The following is a 17774-nucleotide window of genomic DNA, read 5'->3' as shown; positions in this document are numbered from 1 at the left end:
ACTGAGGCAGGAGAATTGCTTGAACCCAGGAGGTGGAAGTTGCAGTGAGCCAGGAGTGCACCATTGCACTCTAAACTGGGCAACGAGTGAAACTCCATCTCAAAAAAATATAAATAATAAATTAGACCATATGGCAACACAGGATATTTGTATTTCAGCAATAATGAAAATGTGCACACTTTGATGTGCACTCGCACATGTAATGTCCTTTTAAGTCATTTTTTTTCCACCTGAGCCCATGGATTCCTGGGGCTAGCTCTTATGCTGTATTATGCACAGTGAGAGCCTTTTACCGACTGACTTAAGGGTTTTCCAAGGAAACAGCAACCTTCCAAGGGGCAACGTGTTTGCCTTACCTGGGAGGGACCAGCCATCTGAACAGGGTAGGAGAGAATAGTATTTACTTCCCAGGAACTGGAACCCTTAGGGCCGTTGTCTTCTCTGCCTCTGGCCACCTTATGTGATCCTGGCTTTAGAGGTGGCCGTGGCAAAAGCCAGTATTTCCAAGGTTTTGCTGACTAGGATTTTTATAACGTCAAACGTTGGTGTTGGGCGTGTTCAGGTGAAACAAGTGGACGTTTTGTCACAGCTAATATGTTAACAGTATAGTCAGATATTTAGAGTATTTCATTTTGGAAGCAGAGTCATAAATATACAGCATCTATTTCTCAAGGAAATCATTCCGTTAACAAATTTCCGCTGGGCATGGTGGCTCACACCTGTAATCCCAGCACTTTGAGGGGCCAAGGCAGGTGGATCACTTGAGGTCAGGAGTTCAAGACCAGCCAGGCCAACATGGTGAAACCTCATCTCTACTAAAAATAAAAAATTAGCTGAGCATAATGATGCATTCCTGTAATCCCAGTTACTCAGAAGGCTGAGGCAGGACAATCACTTGAACCTGGGAGGTAGAGGTTGCAGTGAGCCAAGATTGTGCCACTGCACTCCAGCCTGGGCAAGACTCTGTATGTCAGAAAAAAAAAAAGAAAAATATGTTAAGGACATCACAAGAGTGTGATTGTGGGTGTGAGCCCCTGGCCTTTATCATGTATTTCTGATGTCGCTGTTAGATATTTGTATCATCGTCGTAAATCTTTTTGTCTCTTCGCTTCAGTTTGGAGATCTCTGATTCATCTGTCTTATAGTCCGTAGGTTTTTTCTTCTGCTGTATCTAATCTGTTAATACAGTCATGCATCATCTAACAATGGAGATCGGTTGTGAGAAATGCATTAGCAATTTTCTCATTGTAGGGACATCATAGTGTGCACTTACACAAACCCAGGTGGTGTCGCCTACCGCACACCCAGGCTGTATGGTACAGCCTGTTGCTCCTAGGCAACGAACTTGTACAGCATATGACTATACTGCATACTGTAGACAACTGTAACATAATGGTAGTGTTATGTATCTAAACAGCAAAGGTACAGTAAAAATATGGTATAAAAATCAAGAAATTGTACACCTATACAGGGCACTTACCACAAATGGAGCTTGCAGGACTGGAAGTTGCTCTGGGTGAGTCAGTGAGTGAGTGGGGAGTGCAAGTGAAGGCCTAGGGCATGAACGCACACTGCTGTAGACTGTGTAAACACTGGACATTTGGGCTACAGTGAGTTTATTAAAAATTGAGTTGGCCGGGCATGGGGGCTCAAACCTGTAATCCCTACACTTTGGGAGGTCAAGGTGGGTGGATCACTTGAGGTCAGGAAACCAGCCTGGCCAATGTGATGAAATCCCGTCTCTTTTAAAAATACAAAAATTAGCCACGTGTGGTGGCACCTGCCTGTATTCTCAGCTACTCAGGAGGCCAAGGCAGAAGAATTGCTTGAACCCAGGAGGTGGAGGTTGCAGTGAGCCCAGATCACACCACTGCACTCCCAGCCTGGGTGACAGAGCGAGACTCCATCTCAACAACAACAACAAATTGAGTAATTGCATTACAGTGTTATGACAGCTCTGACATCACTAGGCGATGGGAATTTTTCAGCTCCATTATAATCTTAGGGGGCCGCCGTTGTGTCTGTGGTCTGTTGTTAACCAAAACCATCGTTACGTGGTGCATGGCTGTGCCATCCAATGACTCTTTTATTGTAGACTCATGTTTCAGTTCTGGGCTTCCCATTTAGTTCTTTTACAGTTTCCATCCTTCCTGAAATATCTCACGTCTTCACGACACCTTCTTCGGTTCTGTGTTTCCCACATTTATTACTTTAAAGCCCTGTGATACGGTTTGGCTGTGTCGCCACCGAAATCTCAACTTGAATTGTATTGCACAGAATTTTTCCCATGTGTTGCCGGAGGGACCCAGGGGGAGGTAACTGAGTCGGTCTTTTCCTGTACTAGTCTCATGATAGTGAATAAGTCTCACGAGATCAGATGGGTTTATCAGGATTTCTGCTTTTGCTTCTTCCTCATTTTCCTCTTGCTGCTGCCTTGTAAGAAGTGCCTTTCGCCTCCCACCATGATTCCGAGGCCTCCCCAGCCATGTGGAACTGTTAAGTTCAATTAAACCTCTATTTTCTTCCCAGTCTCATGTGTGTCTATCAGCAGTGTGAAAACGGCCTAATGCACCGGGCTCTGCTGATTTTAACATCTGGGTTATCTTTAGGTTTGCTTCTCTTGAACATAGGTTATATTTTCCTGTTTCTTTGCATGTCTGGTAATTTTATTGTATAAAGGACACCATGGTTTGTACTCTAGGTTTTGCACTCAGAGTGAAGAGTGTTGAGCTTTGATACAGCCACACATTAGATGACTGTCAGAGCACCTAATGCTTAGGGAGTTTTTGCTTTGTGAATGGCTGGCTTGCTCTGTTTCCTGGTGAGTCACAGATTGAGCTTCCTCTGCTTCACCCAGGCAGGCAGCCCGGCAGTGACAGTCGGCCTCTCTCATAGTAAGATAAATGATGATGAAAATAGGTTACCACTTTGTAACAAAACAGTTGTTGGGGAAAAATGTTGATATGTAGCTAATTTGAATTTTGACTTGGATTCCTTTTCAACCTCAAAAAACTTTAGTTTCCTTTAAAGCTCCTTCATTATTAACACCCATGCATTTTATTCTCAGCATGTATCATCTAGGGGAAGGCTGCGGATCGACTCCTCCATCTTCCCAGCCTTGGCGGAGGAGCACCTCCCATCACAGTCTGTTTCCCCCCCATCTCCTACCTCTCTCCCCAGGGTTGTCATTATTTAGCGCCCTCTCTCCTCCTTGAGTCACTTCTTGGTGTAGAAGTTTCTTCTTCCTTTATGTCTCATGAGGCCTTGGAGCAGTGCCTGGCAGCATGAGGGGCAGGAGTTTCCACACTGCATTTCTGAAATGTGGATGCTCTGCCAGCGGGTGAGCATGTCTACTGCACTTATGTTGCTGAAGGAATTTTATAGCTGCCAAATTCTGTCTCAGCCCTTTCTTTGCTTTCCCAGGGATCCACTTAACAGATTTTCTCCAGCTCTGTTGCTCTTCCAAGGTCCCAAAATGTGTCAGATAAAGATAAAATATAATTGTTTGAAAATAGAAAGCAACTCCCACTTGTTTTCTCATACAGTTCAAAAGCAAGGATGGCGTTTTCCAAGTACTTCTGTCTGGATTTTTGGACATTGTTCAGATTGAAAGCCTGCTTCGGTGAGGGAGCTCTGGGCGGAGTGTGATGGCAGGAGCCCCCCTCAGCACACCCTTGCCATCTTCCTTACACTCCCTTGCTCTCTCTATCCTGTGGTCACCTGACCAGTAGCCAGGGAGAAGCCTGCAACAGGGGAAGTAATGTTCTCTTCCTTGGCTCTTGCAAGGAAGAAAAGGAATCACTCACACCTGTAGGATCATCCCAAGGGACAGAGCCGAATCTCATAGCGTAGGCATAGCTGACATTAATTTGATCAGGCATGTCTTCATGAGTTTTCTGGCAGAGTGGACAAGCACCCTGAGCCGCCTCCAGACAGGGACATGTCCAGCACATACCCACGCAGAGGTGACTTCCATTTATGTTGATACTGTCTAATGCCAGTGTCTAGTCAGCAGTTAACTCCAGCTCAAAAGGAGTGAAAGCGGGACAGGCAGGTCCGCATTAACCCATGTGTTGCCTATTTAAACTACCTTTAAGGAACAGTTAACCCAAGGAAACTGGCTGGTGAGCTGGAGTTAACACAAAAATCTTCTTTAAATGATTAGTGGTTCCAGGTTCTTTTCTTTTAGGAAAGGGTTTCTGCAGAAGCTTGAAAAGATCTCCACTATTGCAAGTGTTCAGCCTCTACCTTAGCAAAGAATTCAGATAAGGATTTTAAATCCATTTGGTTAAATTGAACACATTCTTTTTCTTTCTTTCTCTCTCTCTCTCTCTCTCATCTCTTTCTCTCTTTCCTTTCTTTGTTTCTCAGGGTCTTCCTCTGTCACCCAGGCTGGAGTCTAGTAGTTTGATCTCAGCTCACTGCAGCCTCTGCCTCCCAGCTAAAGTGATCCTCCCACTTCAGCCTCCTGAGTAGCTGAGACTACAGGTACATGCCACGATGCCCAGCTAATTGTTTTTTTTGTAAAGATGGGTTTCACCATGTTGCCCAGGCTGGTCTTGAACTCCTAGGCTCAAGTGATTCACCAGCCTTGGCCTCCGAAAGTCCTGGGATTACAGGCATGAGCTACTGTGCCTGACCTTAAATTGAACAGAATTCGGATTTCATTTGGGGATGGTCTACTCTAAATGGTTGTAGGGTGGAAAGCCAACTGCTCTAGGCTGATGGGGTAGGCTCCAGATTTGCTGGAAAACAGGCTACTGAACTACAGGCCTGAGTTACTCATGTGAGGGTTGTCCTGGCATCTTCAATTCCTTCTTCTGCCAGCAGTGGCAGTCCCCAGATGTGTCTGCTGTGGCTGATTGATGTCACTGGACCTTTGGAGGGTCCTGAGCACCACTTTAAAATCCTCCAGGATACTTATCATGATGACTTTCATTGTCTGAAGCCAGACCAACAGGTTCTGCTGAAAATAATTTAGCACAAACTCCAACCTGGGGAGCTGGGAAAGGATTGTGTCCCCTTCCTATGCATGCAGGCTGTCCCTGTGGGGACTGGGAGAGCAGGAGGGAGAACAGCCTGCTTATGTTTCTCCCCTTTCTGATGACCTGTGCCTGTGCCGTACAGTCTGTGATGTCTGTGCATCGGTGGCCAGGTCATACTTCTGTGTATAGTAGGCATGCAGGTATGTCATTCTGTGAGTTATTTGAGGGTTGGACTTCTTAGAGTCCCTTCCATCACCTTTAAACATAGTAGAGAATACATTTGTGTACTGCTTTTCTCTTTTTCAAAGCTTTGTGCTATTTACCTCTGCATTGCCATCATTATCATAAAAGACTTGTTTGCAAATAAGGGAAGTTTGCAGGGGCATCGTCGTTAATGTCTATGATGTATTAAATAGTTCAAGGATAGACTGGACAAGGAAAATGAGGCACATCTACACCATGGAATACTATGCAGCCATAAAAAATGATGAGTTCGTGTCCTTTGTAGGGACATGGATGAATCTGGAAATCATTCTCAGCAAACTGACACAAGAACAGAAAATCAAACACTGCATGTTCTCACTCATAGGCGGGTGTTGAACAATGAGAACATATGGACACAGGGAGGGGAACATCACACACTGGGGTCCGTTCACGGGGGGGATAGGGGAGGGACAGCAGGGGGTGGGGAGGTTGGGGAGGGATAACATGGGGAGAAATGCCAGATATAGGTGATGGGGGCGGAGGCAGCAAACCACCTTGCCATGTAAGTACCTATGAAACAACCCTGCATGATCTGCACACGTACCCCAGAACCTAAAGTACAAAAAAAATAGTTCAAGGGTAAGGTGAAACATGTGCCTGATGTTGTGGGTGTGTGCACATATACACAAACATGTACCCATCCCTGTGTACCCTTCACCTCACGAGCCATCCTCACCCTTAATCAGCCCTCCCCTTCTTTTTTTATACTCCCTTAAAGATGCTGAATTTTAAAAAAAATTAACAGGCATTTTTTAGAACAGTTTTAGGTTTCCAGAAAAATTGAACAGGCATTTTTTAGAACAGTTTTAGGTTTCCAGAAAAATCTAGAGTCTTCCTGCCTTCCTCATCATTTCCCTTATTTTAACATCTTGCATTAGAGTGATACCTTTATTACCATTGAGCCAGTATTGATACATCATTATTATCTAAAATCAGTAGTTTACATTAGGGCTCATTCTTTGTGTTTTGCCTTCTGTGGGTTTTGCCCAATGTATAGTGACGTGTGCTGACCATTACAGCATCATACAGAGTAGTTCTACTGCCCTGAAACCCCAGTGCACCTCTTAAAATCCATCCCTCATCACCCATGGCATCCACTGATCTTTCTCCGTAATCAGTCTCTGTAGTTTTGCTGTCTCCATGGTTTTGCCTTTTCTAGAATGTCATGTGGTTGGAATCATATAGTATGTAGCCTTTTCAGATTGGCTCATTTCACCTAGTAATATGCATATAAGTTTCCTCTCTTTTCGTGGCTTGATAGCTCATTTTTTTAAGCACTAAATAATACTCCAGTGTCTGGATGTACCACAGTTTGTTTATTCATTCATCTAAGGAAACATCTTGGTTGCTTCCAAGTTTAGGCATTATGAATACAGCTGCCATAGCATTTATGCACAGGTTTTTGTATGGACTTACGTTTTTTACTTATTTGGATAAATACCAATTAACAAAATTGTTGGCTCACAAGATGCTGGATTATAAAAGACGTCACTGGCGATATCTGGCACCTCCCAGAGCTCTAACAGACTTGATGTGTTTTTCCCAGGGATGATTACCATGAGGACGGGTTCTGCCAGCCTTACCGGGGAATTGCCTGTGCGCGCTTCATTGGCAACCGGACCATTTATGTGGACTCGCTGCAGATGCAGGGGGAGATTGAAAACAGAATCACAGGTAGGAGTTGCAGACCTTTCTTACAGGGGGATAAGCATATGCAGCCACTGTGTTTCATCAGTTAATGGCGTGGACAGTCCCTCTTCTATCTAATTTGTGGTAGAAAACCAGAGATCTTTTTTAGAAGTAGTTGCAGTTGCTAACATGATCTGCCCTAAAAGTGTTCCTGGCCTGTGTGTTTAAATTAGCAAGTATGGGATTTAACTCAACTGAACTGTGTGGGTCCAAAGCCCTGTCCTCACTGCAGTGCCAGGGCCTCCTGCCCCTGGCCTGCCACACTGGCACAGGCAGCCTCAGTGCCCCCACACTCCCTCTGCTTGACTTCTCATTCTGCACTTCCTGACTCTTCTATCCTCTCTGAGCCACTTTTGGTCCAAAGGCAGCCAGGCCTGATTGCAGCTGTGTGGGGGAAAGAGTTGGGTCATTGGTGGAAGGGACGCTGCAGTGAACACATACTTCATCAGTCCTGCGTTTCCAGAGAACAAAGCCAGGTCTTTGGGTACGTGATTCAGGGTCTGAGAAAGTGCACGTCATTTAGGAACTGGAGCTGCCCATCTTTGCTCTCTTTAGGACTTGACTTCTCTGATTGGCTGTCCCAGCTCCCAGCACACAACTCAAACACATTGATGGGGTCTGGAGTCCTCCTTCGGGGAGAGGCCTTGGATAGCAAGAAAATTAATTAGACAAAAGTCCTACAGAGCCCGCCATCTGCTGTACCTACTCTCCCCACAAACATCACATACACGTTTTCTCTGCAGACCCCACAAGAGCAAGAAATACCCTGTGTGGATGGCAGGTGCCCCAGCACCTTGGATTAGCTGGATCCTCTCCGCGGGTGTGGGAGGCTATGCTGCAGATTAGAATCAGTGGGCGATCTCTGATACCTGTGCTCCCAGGAGAGTGTGGTGGGGGCAAAGCGGGTGCAGGGCACTGACCTGGTAAGGGGCAACAATGAGATCTAAGGCAGAAACTCACCTCATGTCACAAGTTCTTCCAAGTTCAGGTCACTCTCAGACTAGAGAGTCCAAGGTCATGGTCACATGAGACTGCCTGACCCATGAGGCCAGGGCCAGGGTCCCATGCAAAGTGAAAGAGCCATCATGAGACACAGAGGAACCTGAAGGTGTCATTCTGCTCTAGCGGGAGGCGGTTTTGAAAATATGGGTACCTCTCACTATAAAAGCTTTCTTTGCCATTAAAGCAGGGCTTCTCAAATGTTTTCACTGAAGCATGAAGTGGAAAATCTGGAGTATACTTTACTTACTTTACACCATGACTTAGTTTACACATACAGGTATTTCACACAACTGACACTGGTTACAGGGAATAACTTTCACCCTTCATAAAAGTGGTGCACTTGGATTTTTCTCTTTGGTTTTATTTCATAAAAGAAAAAAGTGGCTGGGTGCAGTGGCACTCAGCCTGTAATCCCAGCACTTTGGGAGGCCAAGTCAGGTGAATCATAAGGTCAGGAATCAAAACCAGTCTGGCCGACATGGTGAAACCCTGTCTCTACTAAAAATACAAAAGATTAGCTGGTCGTGGTGGCAGGCGTCTATAATCCCAGCTACTCGGGAGGCTGAGGCAGGAGAATCTCTTGAACCCGGGAGGCAGAGGTTGCAGTGAGCCGAGATCATGCCACTGCACTCCAGCCTAGGTGACAGTTCGAGGCTCTGTCTCAAAAAATAAAGATAAAAATAAAAAAGTTACAGCCCTTAGTAGGAACCCTGCACTCTGACATCCTCCAGTCTGTTCTTACCTTGTTTAAGAATGTTAGCCGCAGACTCCAGAGTTATTAGACACCCCACTAATTGGCAAGCACTGATCCAGGTACAAGGCTTCCCTCAGTTATTTCTTCAGGAGTTATTTAAGGAATCAACTCGCATCCAAGCAGCCTGGTTTTATAGCAGCTTTTAGTGAAGAGTTTAGAATGAGAATTTCCTAGGTTGGTGGCTTTTCGAAAAGAATAAATTTGAAGTTGCTTTCAGCAGACTTGTGGTTTTGACATAAGCATAGTAATGAGTGCGTTGGGTGCAGTATTCTGCTGGAAAGCATGGTGTGACATTCAGGGTGTGGACAGAGACCAGGTGTTGCATCTTTTTGGTGCCTGGAATTGCACTTTCAGAAATAAGCAGTACATTCTCAGGGTGAGCAGAAGGAAGAAGAGAAATCCTATAAAGATCAGCAGAATCATCGTATCAGTGGATTAGCCCAAGAGAAGTGACAGCTTTGGCATTCTTAGACAATCTTTTCCTGCCTACGTTTTTGACAGCCCTTCATATAATCCCAAATCCGTAATGATGGGATTGAACTAGGTTGAAGCCTCCGTTCTTCCTCCAAATCTAAGACATCCTATACTGTAACCGTTTACCCTCTGTGTTCCTCCATTTAAATATTGGCCACAGGAACCCGGAGGATGGGAGGTGATGTGATGAGGATGGCAGTCACGACGGTGTGGCTGCTCCCACCCACTGACACCACCTATTACCAGACCCCTGGGCCCATTCACACTGAGGGCCACTTTATAGGCTCTGTGTTCACTCTCATTGCCCAGTGTGGGGTCTCAAATCACTCTGCAGGTACAGAAACAGGCCCAGAAAGGCGTGAGTGATACCACAAAGTGATCATGCATAAGGCTGTTCCCACACAGCTGCCCATCCCAGTCCTGGGTGGGTTCCCAGGAATGACTGGCAGCGGCAGTGCCACCTGCTGGCCAAACTTGGCATAGCATGTACACTCTTTCCTTGCCCCGAGGTCAAGGCCGGCAATCTTGACAACCTTCGTATAATTACCAAATAATCACCAAATCCATAATGATGGGATTGAACTGCATTCATGGGTGGAGCTAGGGCTGCTCAGGGACTAAATGCCAGCTTCTGGGTTTTCTTCCCTGTTGGAGGACATAGCCTCAGCTGGATGTGGGGGCAGAGGCGCCTGTCTGCCTCCGCTGTCCCCAAGCTCAATTGCTGTAAGCCAGCCTTCCACAGGTGAAAGTAGAGTAGTGAGCGCAGGGCAGGCCGATGCATTCCTTGGAGTCCTGCCTTGGCCAGCTTCTTCACCCCTACCAGTGGTGTAGCCGTGCACTCCAGGTGCAGCAGAGCTCCCCCAAACGCCCCCACCTTGTTCCGGAACTCACCCACCCTCTTGCCGCCACAGTGCAGCCTCTGACATATTGCCCTTAAAAAACAAACCGCCCCACAAAAGGGGGTCCTGAATTTTCATGTTACTCTGCTCCCCCTTACCGGTTGTAACGCGGCCTTCCTCCTGCTGTGCTGCTCCCACCCTCTTGGCTTTCTGCATTTTGTCAGCTGCCTCCTGTAGCTGCAGTTCACAGAGCTGAGCTGACTCCCTCCTCTGGGACAGCCTTCTTCCCAGACAGACCTGGGACATTGGGAAGCTCAGGCCTCATGACTGGACCTCTTGGCCTGCGCTCTCCACACACAGCGGGTCCTTGGGATCTGCTTTTGCATCTGAAGTCTGAACCTTCCTATCCTGGAAGAAGCACCTAGTGGAGTGAGCTGGGAGCCTAGTTTTCCTTCTTTCTTGTTCTGCTTCTCATATTTCTAAGTGAGGCCCTGGGCCAGGGACCTTCCGTGTCTGCTGCAAATCAGAGCATGTGATGGGCAGGCTGGCCTGCCGGCAGGGAGCCTCTCCAGAGTGGTGTGGTGGCTTGGGGCTGGGGATTCGGGGGTGGGGCAGGGCATCAGGGGGCTGAGTGGGCAATCTGGGATGCAGGCTGGGGGTGGGGACTGGATGAATGTCAGGGGCGTGAGGTGGGTCGACCGCTAACGCCAGTCTTCTGGGCTCTGCAGCGGCCTTCACCATGATCGGCACCTCTACGCACCTGTCAGACCAGTGCTCGCAGTTCGCCATCCCATCCTTCTGCCACTTCGTGTTCCCTCTGTGTGACGCGCGCTCCCGGGCACCCAAGCCGCGCGAGCTGTGTCGCGACGAGTGCGAGGTGCTGGAGAGCGACTTGTGCCGCCAGGAGTACACCATCGCCCGCTCCAACCCGCTCATCCTCATGCGGCTGCAGCTGCCCAAGTGTGAGGCGCTGCCCATGCCCGAGAGCCCTGATGCTGCCAACTGCATGCGCATCGGCATCCCGGCAGAGAGGCTGGGCCGCTGTGAGTGCCCATGGGCCCGGGGTGGGACCAGTGGGGGCAGGGAGTGGGGGCCCTTGAAACGTGTATGGGGCAGCTGGTAAAGCTCAGGGAGCTCCATCTGTCCTGGCCGCAGCCCCGCAGAACCCCATTAGCAGCCGAGGGCCCCACAGCCCAGGCCTCCATTCCAGCAGGGCAGTAGGTGGGGCCTTGGAGCAGGGGATTTGGAGCCAGTCAGCCCCAGGCTCTCATTTGGGCTTGCACTGTGTCCAGCTGTGGGACTCAGGTCAAGTCCCTCCACCTGCTGGAGCCTGGAATTTCCCTTCTCTGAAGTGGGAAATGGCTCTTAGAGGAGTCAGGGTCAGCATGCACTCCGGCGCCAGGGGAGAATGCAGACTCTCAGCTCCTGCCGCATCCTCCTGAACTTGTAGAATCAGTCCCCAGATACCTGTTGGATCTGTAAGCTTGGAGGAGTGTGAGGCCCACGGAGATGCTGCAGGATTGGCCTGGTGGGCATCTGAGAAGAACCTGTCATGATCAGGCATTGCTAGGCAAGGACCCTGCACCTTTGCAGGCACCTTTTCACAGGTTCCTGCATCCTGGGACCTAAGGGATGAGCATGGTGGAGGGGCTCATCTGAGCCAAGGCTTGGATGTGGCCTGTTTGGGGTCTGCATGGGACGAAAGAGCATGCTTCCCATTGCCCTTCTTGCTGGCAGCAGAGCAGCCCCTGCCCTTTGGAGGCTTAGTAAACCCCAAGTTGTGAGCCCCAGCAGGGTGGCTGTGGCCATTCAGGGTGGCAGACAGACAGAGAGCTCTGCTGATGTCCCCAAGGAAAACCATTGGCTCACATCACTGCATCCATCAGGGCTGCTGCCTCCCTGAAGGGTGAGACCCAGGGAATGGGCCACCACCTGCCATGGCCCCAGGCCTCTATTTAGCATGATTGGTTAATCCAGGAATGGGCTGAACTCCTTACCAGGACAGCCAGAGCCTGGTCCCTGGGCCCACTGCCTGCAGAGGGCCCACAAACCCTCACTGTGATTCTGGGCAAGTTGCTAAGCTCTCATATCCTCATATTCCATGGGGATGACACCAGTACAAATCCGTGGGGCTGGAATGAAGGTCAAACGGGGCAATATTTAGGAAGGTGTTTTTTTGGTTGGTTTTGTTTTTTGTCAGACAGACTTTCACTCTGTCACCCAGGCTGGAGTGCAGTGAGTGGCACCATCTTGGCTCACTGCAACCTCCACCTCTCAGGTTCAAGCAATTCCCCTGCCTCAGCCTCCCGAGTACGTGGGACTACAGGCACGTGCCACCACACACTTGGCTAATTTTGTATTTTAGTAGAGACGGGGTTTCTCCATGTTGGCCAGGCTGGTCTCGAACTCCTGACCTCAAGCAATCCACTCGCCTCACCTTCCCTGAGCGCTGGGATTACAGGCATGAGCCACAGTGCCTAGCCAGGAAAGTTTAGTGCAGTGACTCACACATGGTACACACTACAGAAGTGTTCACCAAAGGCACACCCCAACCCCAGGGCTCCTCCATGGAGGTGAAAAAGGTGCCCTGAGGTGGAGGGGCCAGACTTGGGAGGTCACCCTTCTTGCCTGCGCAGTTGGCTTTCTTCCTAGAGCAAGTGATCCTGAGGCTGGAAATGACACCCTCTTCTGACGAGGTGGTGGTGTACAGGTTGTGGGTCGCAGAGATGGTTTTGGGGCTGTGGAATACTTCTCACGGGTTTCCTTCCCCATATATATCCCTGATGTGCTCTGCATTTAATTTGTGAGCTGACTTCATTAAGCCATTACTTCTAATGCCCTTTTCTGGTAAGTTAGGTAAAATCCTTGGATCTTTTGGAAATTCTAGTTTGGGCATGTGTAGGCAGAATGGTTTTCTTGTACCCTGGAGGTTTTTCTAACATGTTTTCCTCATTCAGACCATCAGTGCTATAACGGCTCAGGCACGGATTACAGAGGAACGGCAAGCACCACCAAGTCAGGGCATCAGTGCCAGCCATGGGCCCTGCAGCACCCCCACAGCCACCGCCTGTCCAGCACAGACTTCCCCGAGCTTGGAGGGGGGCACGCCTACTGCCGGAACCCCGGTGGCCAGATGGAGGGCCCCTGGTGCTTTACGCAGAATAAAAACGTACGCATGGAACTGTGTGACGTACCCTCGTGTAGTATGTATTCTCTCTCTCTTTTTTTAAATGTGTTGACTGTTGAGTGAACCTTGTGATGAGAATGTTCTGTCCTGACTTGGGTTGGGGTGCGCCTCTGTATCGTGGTCACCAGAACCCCCATCTCACCACAGTGACTATTTTAAATAAAGCTGCTGGGCCAGGCGCAGTGGCTCATGCCTATAATCCCAGCACTTTGGGTGGCCAAGGCGGGCAGATCACTTGAGGTCAGGAGTTCAAGACCAGCCTGGCCAACATGGTGAAACCCCATCTCTAGTAAAAATACAAAAATTAGCTCGGTGAGGTGGCACATGCCTGCCTGTAATCCCAGTACTCAAGAGGCTGAGGCAGGAGAATCACCTGAACCCAGGAAGTGGAGGTTGCAGTGAGCCAAGATTGCAGCACTGTGCTCCAGCCTGGGCAACAGAGTGAGACCCTGTCTCAAAAACAAACAGATAAATAAAGCAAGCTGTAGGTGATAATGAAAGTAACATCTGCATATTATAAGACATTTTAAAATATAGAAAAGTCTGAAGAATATTGTGGAGATCACGCCTAATTTAACCAGCAGTGACTCATTTGCACTTTGGCTCACGCTCTCCATCACTCGCTTTCCATGGATGGATGGTCCTGGGATAGTCACTTTCCATTTTGTTTCTCCGTTAACATTACAGGACAATGCAGCGGCTCACCACCTGTAATCCTAGTACTTGGGGAGGCCAAGACGGGTGGGTCTCTTGAGCCCAGGAGTTTGAAACCAGCCTGAGCAACACGGTAAAAACCCGTCTCTACAAAAAATACAAAAATTACCCAGGCGTGGCACCTGCAGTCCTACCTACTTGGGTGGTTGAAGCGGGAGGACTGCTTGAGCTCAGTAGTTCACAGCTGCAGTGAGCCGTGATGTTGCCACTCGCCTACAGCCTGGGCAGCAAAGCATTCCTTACTCCTTGCAAGGGTGTCTGTAATGGCATGAATACGGAAGCACGTGTAGTTGATGGTTCACAGCTTCGACAGTTCTCACCTCTTAGTCATGCACGGCTCACCAGTTGCAGGCAGCAGGATAACTGAGGCTGGGCTGGGAGCTAGAAGCAGTGATTGGTGAATAAGTGGGCACCTGCTGATAGAGAGCAGCCGGTGGAGCAAGGCTGCGCTCCTCGTGCACCTGGAGGCCTCCTCCTGGGGTGCAAGCCTGCGTGTCTCTACCCCGAACTGCAGGGAGTAAACACTGATACTGATGGCCTTTCTGATGTGTGAATTCAGTAGCTCCAAGTTTGGCATTGAGCTCCTCTGGCTCAGCTGGTCAGACACAAGTCTTCAAGAATGTGTTCATTATGGGAGAAAAATTTTAAGAATGGAATTATCAGTAGTTCAAATTGCACTGTAGGCACTCTGGAGCACTCCAGACCGTAGTTTTCTGCAAGGAAGAATGGCCTCGTCCCCTGTAAGGAACAAAAGCAGATTGTAGGATAGAACTGTGTTAGAGGTGCTTTTTTGTTCATTGTTTTGTCTCTGGCAAAAAGAAAATGAGTGACTTTTGTGTGTGAGCACACACAGGCACCTGACTTGTATGAGGTTTTGGAAAGATGCATATCAAACTTTTAGCAGTGATTTCCCCGGACCTACAAAAGTGACTTTTTTTTTTTTTTGCAGTGAGTAGGAATTACTTTTGTAATTAAAAGTAAATCAAAACATGAAGAAAAGTATGATTTTGGACCTGTCAATTATTATTTTTGTTTTGAGACAGAGTCTTGCTCTGTTGCCCAGGCTGGAGTGCAATGGCGCAATCTCGGCTCACTGCAGCTTCCGCCTCCCGGGTTCAAGCAATTCTCCTGCCTCAGCCTCCTGAATAGCTGGGATTACAAATGCCTGCCACCATGCCCAGCTAAATTTTGTATTTTTAGTAGAGATGGGGTTTCACCATGTTGACCAATTCTTAGAATCTTGTATTGCAGATTTGTACTTCGAGGGCATAAATGAAAGGATATTTATTGCAGACTCACTTGTGAGAGCTAAACACAAAACAGACTGTTGATCAGTAGGTCTGGATGGGATAGTTGGAGATGCCCGTACTGTGGAGTGGCATGCAGCTGTGGGGGACACGCACATCTGTTTGCTTCAGCATGAACTGTCATCCAAGAGATTTTATTCTGCCAAAAAGACAGGAGAAAATATGGATGACACAATTCTACTTAAAATGAAGTTCATTCAGGTCGGGTGTGGCAGGTCACACCTGTAATCCCAGCACTTTGGGAGGCTGAGGCAGGCGGATCACCTGAGGTCAGAGTTTGAGACCAGACTGGCCAACATGGTGAAACTCCATCTCTACTAAAGATACAAAAGTCAGCCAGGCATTGTGACGCGTGCCTGTAGTTCCAGCTACTCGGGAGGCTGAGACAGGAGAATCACTTCAACCCCAGGGACCGAGATTGCAGTGAACCGAGATCCCACCATTGTACTCCAGCCCAGGAGACAGAGCGAGACTCTGTCTCAAAAATAAATAAATAAATAAAGACTTCATCTCATAAATAAGTAAATAAACTCCGTCTCAAAAATAAATAAAATATAAAATGAAGTTCATTCAACATTTGATTTAAGAAAACCATATGGAACTACAGTGTCTATATGTCAGAATAGTTGAATATCAGTTCCATGTGGTTCAATCTAAAATACACATAAAATTAGGAGAACATGAAACGCAACCATTTATAGCCTTTGGGAAAGAGGGCTCTTAGAAACATTATCTTTTGAAAGGCCACATTTCTAGAATACTGCAGTATTTCCCAGTAAGCATGAGTCGTGTTTGGTAATGTTAAGCAGATGATAAAGGCAGGTGATAGTGTCGGTGTGAGCTCACACCTCTGACCTTGGTGTGAGAGGCCTGGACCCTCCTGCTAACCTTAATAATAAATGAACCAAACCCTAGTAAAGAAGAATGGACCGGCATCCCCGGTGCCCCTAAGACTTCTGGGACACCTGCCTTGGAGCCCTTTCGGAGGGGAAGCTGCTGGGTGGGTCAGAAGATAGTTTTGTTTGTGGTTTTACTTGCTTTCATCTTACTTTGGGGAGCAGGGGTGGGGCAAGGCTGGGTTTGGGACAAGGTGCTTTTTTCCTAAGGTGGCAATAGCATGTTCACTTTTAGAACTGAATGAACTGTTTTAAAGATGACACTGATCAGAAATCACTTGTTTGCTTCCAGATGGGAAGCCATTTGTCCCCTGGCCATGGGGCCTTCTAAGTCTGATAAGATTATTTGCAGGGTTAAGGAGGAAACAGAACTCCAGGGATGTGGGAAAGTGACTCTGTAGAGAACTCACCTTCCACCAGGCTTAGGGTCAGCCTCCTGAAACGTGCCGCTTGGTCTTACATTCAGTTGCTTTGACGTGCGCAAATTGCAGATTGCTTGGGGTTCATGCAGCCTGGGAGGAGCCAGCCCTGTGGGATGCCCGCTCAGAGCCTGAGGTCACCTCAGCCTGCCCGGTGTGCCCCCTGTGCCTTTCCGTAAATCCTGTAGAGGGAGACAAAGAGTTACTTTTCCCTGTGATAAAAAAATGCAGGGAAGGTAGCTGGAGGCCTTGACTGTTGATAGGTACCCCGTGCTTTCCAAGGATTCCTGTGCCCCTATGGTGTATTATATTGGGTCAGGTGCATGGACTGCCGGTGTGCCTTTAAATCTAGTGCATGTTGGATTATTAGTCTAAAAGAATCTGTCATCATTGGATAAAAACATGAAGAAAACATTAAAATGCTGAATGAGGAAAAGGATCGTGTCTAATCCCAGTACCAAGTTTCACGGACCTTGGACAAGGGTCTCCAGTGAATTTCATCAAGCTATCTGGGGAGACCTTTGATAAAAGCAAAATTGGGCAGAGCGCCTGCCTCTGATGATATTCAAACATCAGGAACAGAGAGTGGATGTGATCACTATAAATATTAAGATCTTTAGAGTCCATTTACTTTGTATGCTGCATATTCCAGTTTGTTTCCAGGTTGGGCGGTTTTGGGTTGTATTTCCTCAGGATGCAGCGCGGTGTGTGGTTTTTGGTGCATCGTGTTTTTTTGGGTGTGGGATGCCCTTTTACCCCGTTGTGTAACTTGGGTGATTACCCATGTGCCTGTAAAGATTGTGGCTGGAGGTTGAGAATGGGTTGGTAGGGAACTTACAGTTGAAAAGGGGATGTTTTCTGAAAAAATCACAAAAGCCATGTTGTTCACAGGTCCCCGAGACAGCAGCAAGATGGGGATTCTGTACATCTTGGTCCCCAGCATCGCGATTCCACTGGTCATTGCTTGCCTTTTCTTCTTGGTCTGCATGTGCCGGAATAAGCAAAAGGCATCTGCATCCATGCCGCAGCGGCGACAGCTGATGGCCTCACCCAGCCAAGACATGGAAATGCCCCTCATTAACCAGCACAAACAGGTCTCCGTGCTTACGTATTCCACTCGGGTTGCTCTTCCAGGTTTAATCCTCAGGAGTTGTTTCCCCGCCAGTAAATGTCTTAATTTACTTGATACATAACACATAATTCTTTTAAACTCCTCTTTGTTTTGCCTTTTTTTCTGTAAACTA

General features: G+C 48.0%; 2 protein-coding genes across 8 annotated transcripts in view; one reads left to right on the top strand and one right to left on the bottom strand.

The window, feature by feature from the left end:
• The window catches only part of ROR2 (receptor tyrosine kinase like orphan receptor 2), a 221327-nt gene that overhangs the window by 199882 nt on the left and 3671 nt on the right, over nt 1-17774 (top strand). For 3 of the 7 annotated variants that reach the window (XM_078367144.1, XM_078367142.1, XM_078367153.1), the window contains 4 exons: nt 6796-6923; nt 10736-11050; nt 12965-13210; nt 17422-17624. In XM_078367144.1, coding sequence (XP_078223270.1) covers nt 6796-6923; nt 10736-11050; nt 12965-13210; nt 17422-17624 — 892 coding nt within the window. The remainder of the gene's footprint in view (nt 1-6795; nt 6924-10735; nt 11051-12964; nt 13211-17421; nt 17625-17774) is intronic. The other 4 variants (XR_013533101.1, XR_013533100.1, XM_078367172.1 and 1 more) reach the window with 2 other exon arrangements.
• The window catches only part of LOC118154017 (uncharacterized), a 64805-nt gene continuing 53577 nt past the window's right edge, over nt 6547-17774 (bottom strand). The window contains exons 4-8 of the transcript XR_013533111.1: nt 16522-16712; nt 15208-15354; nt 10166-14646; nt 7704-9095; nt 6547-7581 (exon numbers count right to left, since the gene is read on the bottom strand). The gene's annotated coding sequence lies outside the window, so the exon portion shown is untranslated. The remainder of the gene's footprint in view (nt 7582-7703; nt 9096-10165; nt 14647-15207; nt 15355-16521; nt 16713-17774) is intronic.

The sequence above is a fragment of the Callithrix jacchus genome, chromosome 1 (assembly GCF_049354715.1).
Source record: "Callithrix jacchus isolate 240 chromosome 1, calJac240_pri, whole genome shotgun sequence".
Classification (NCBI taxonomy): Eukaryota; Metazoa; Chordata; class Mammalia; order Primates; family Cebidae; genus Callithrix; species Callithrix jacchus.
Note: the sequence above shows the minus strand (reverse complement) of the source record. Positions and strands in the feature narration are given on the sequence as shown.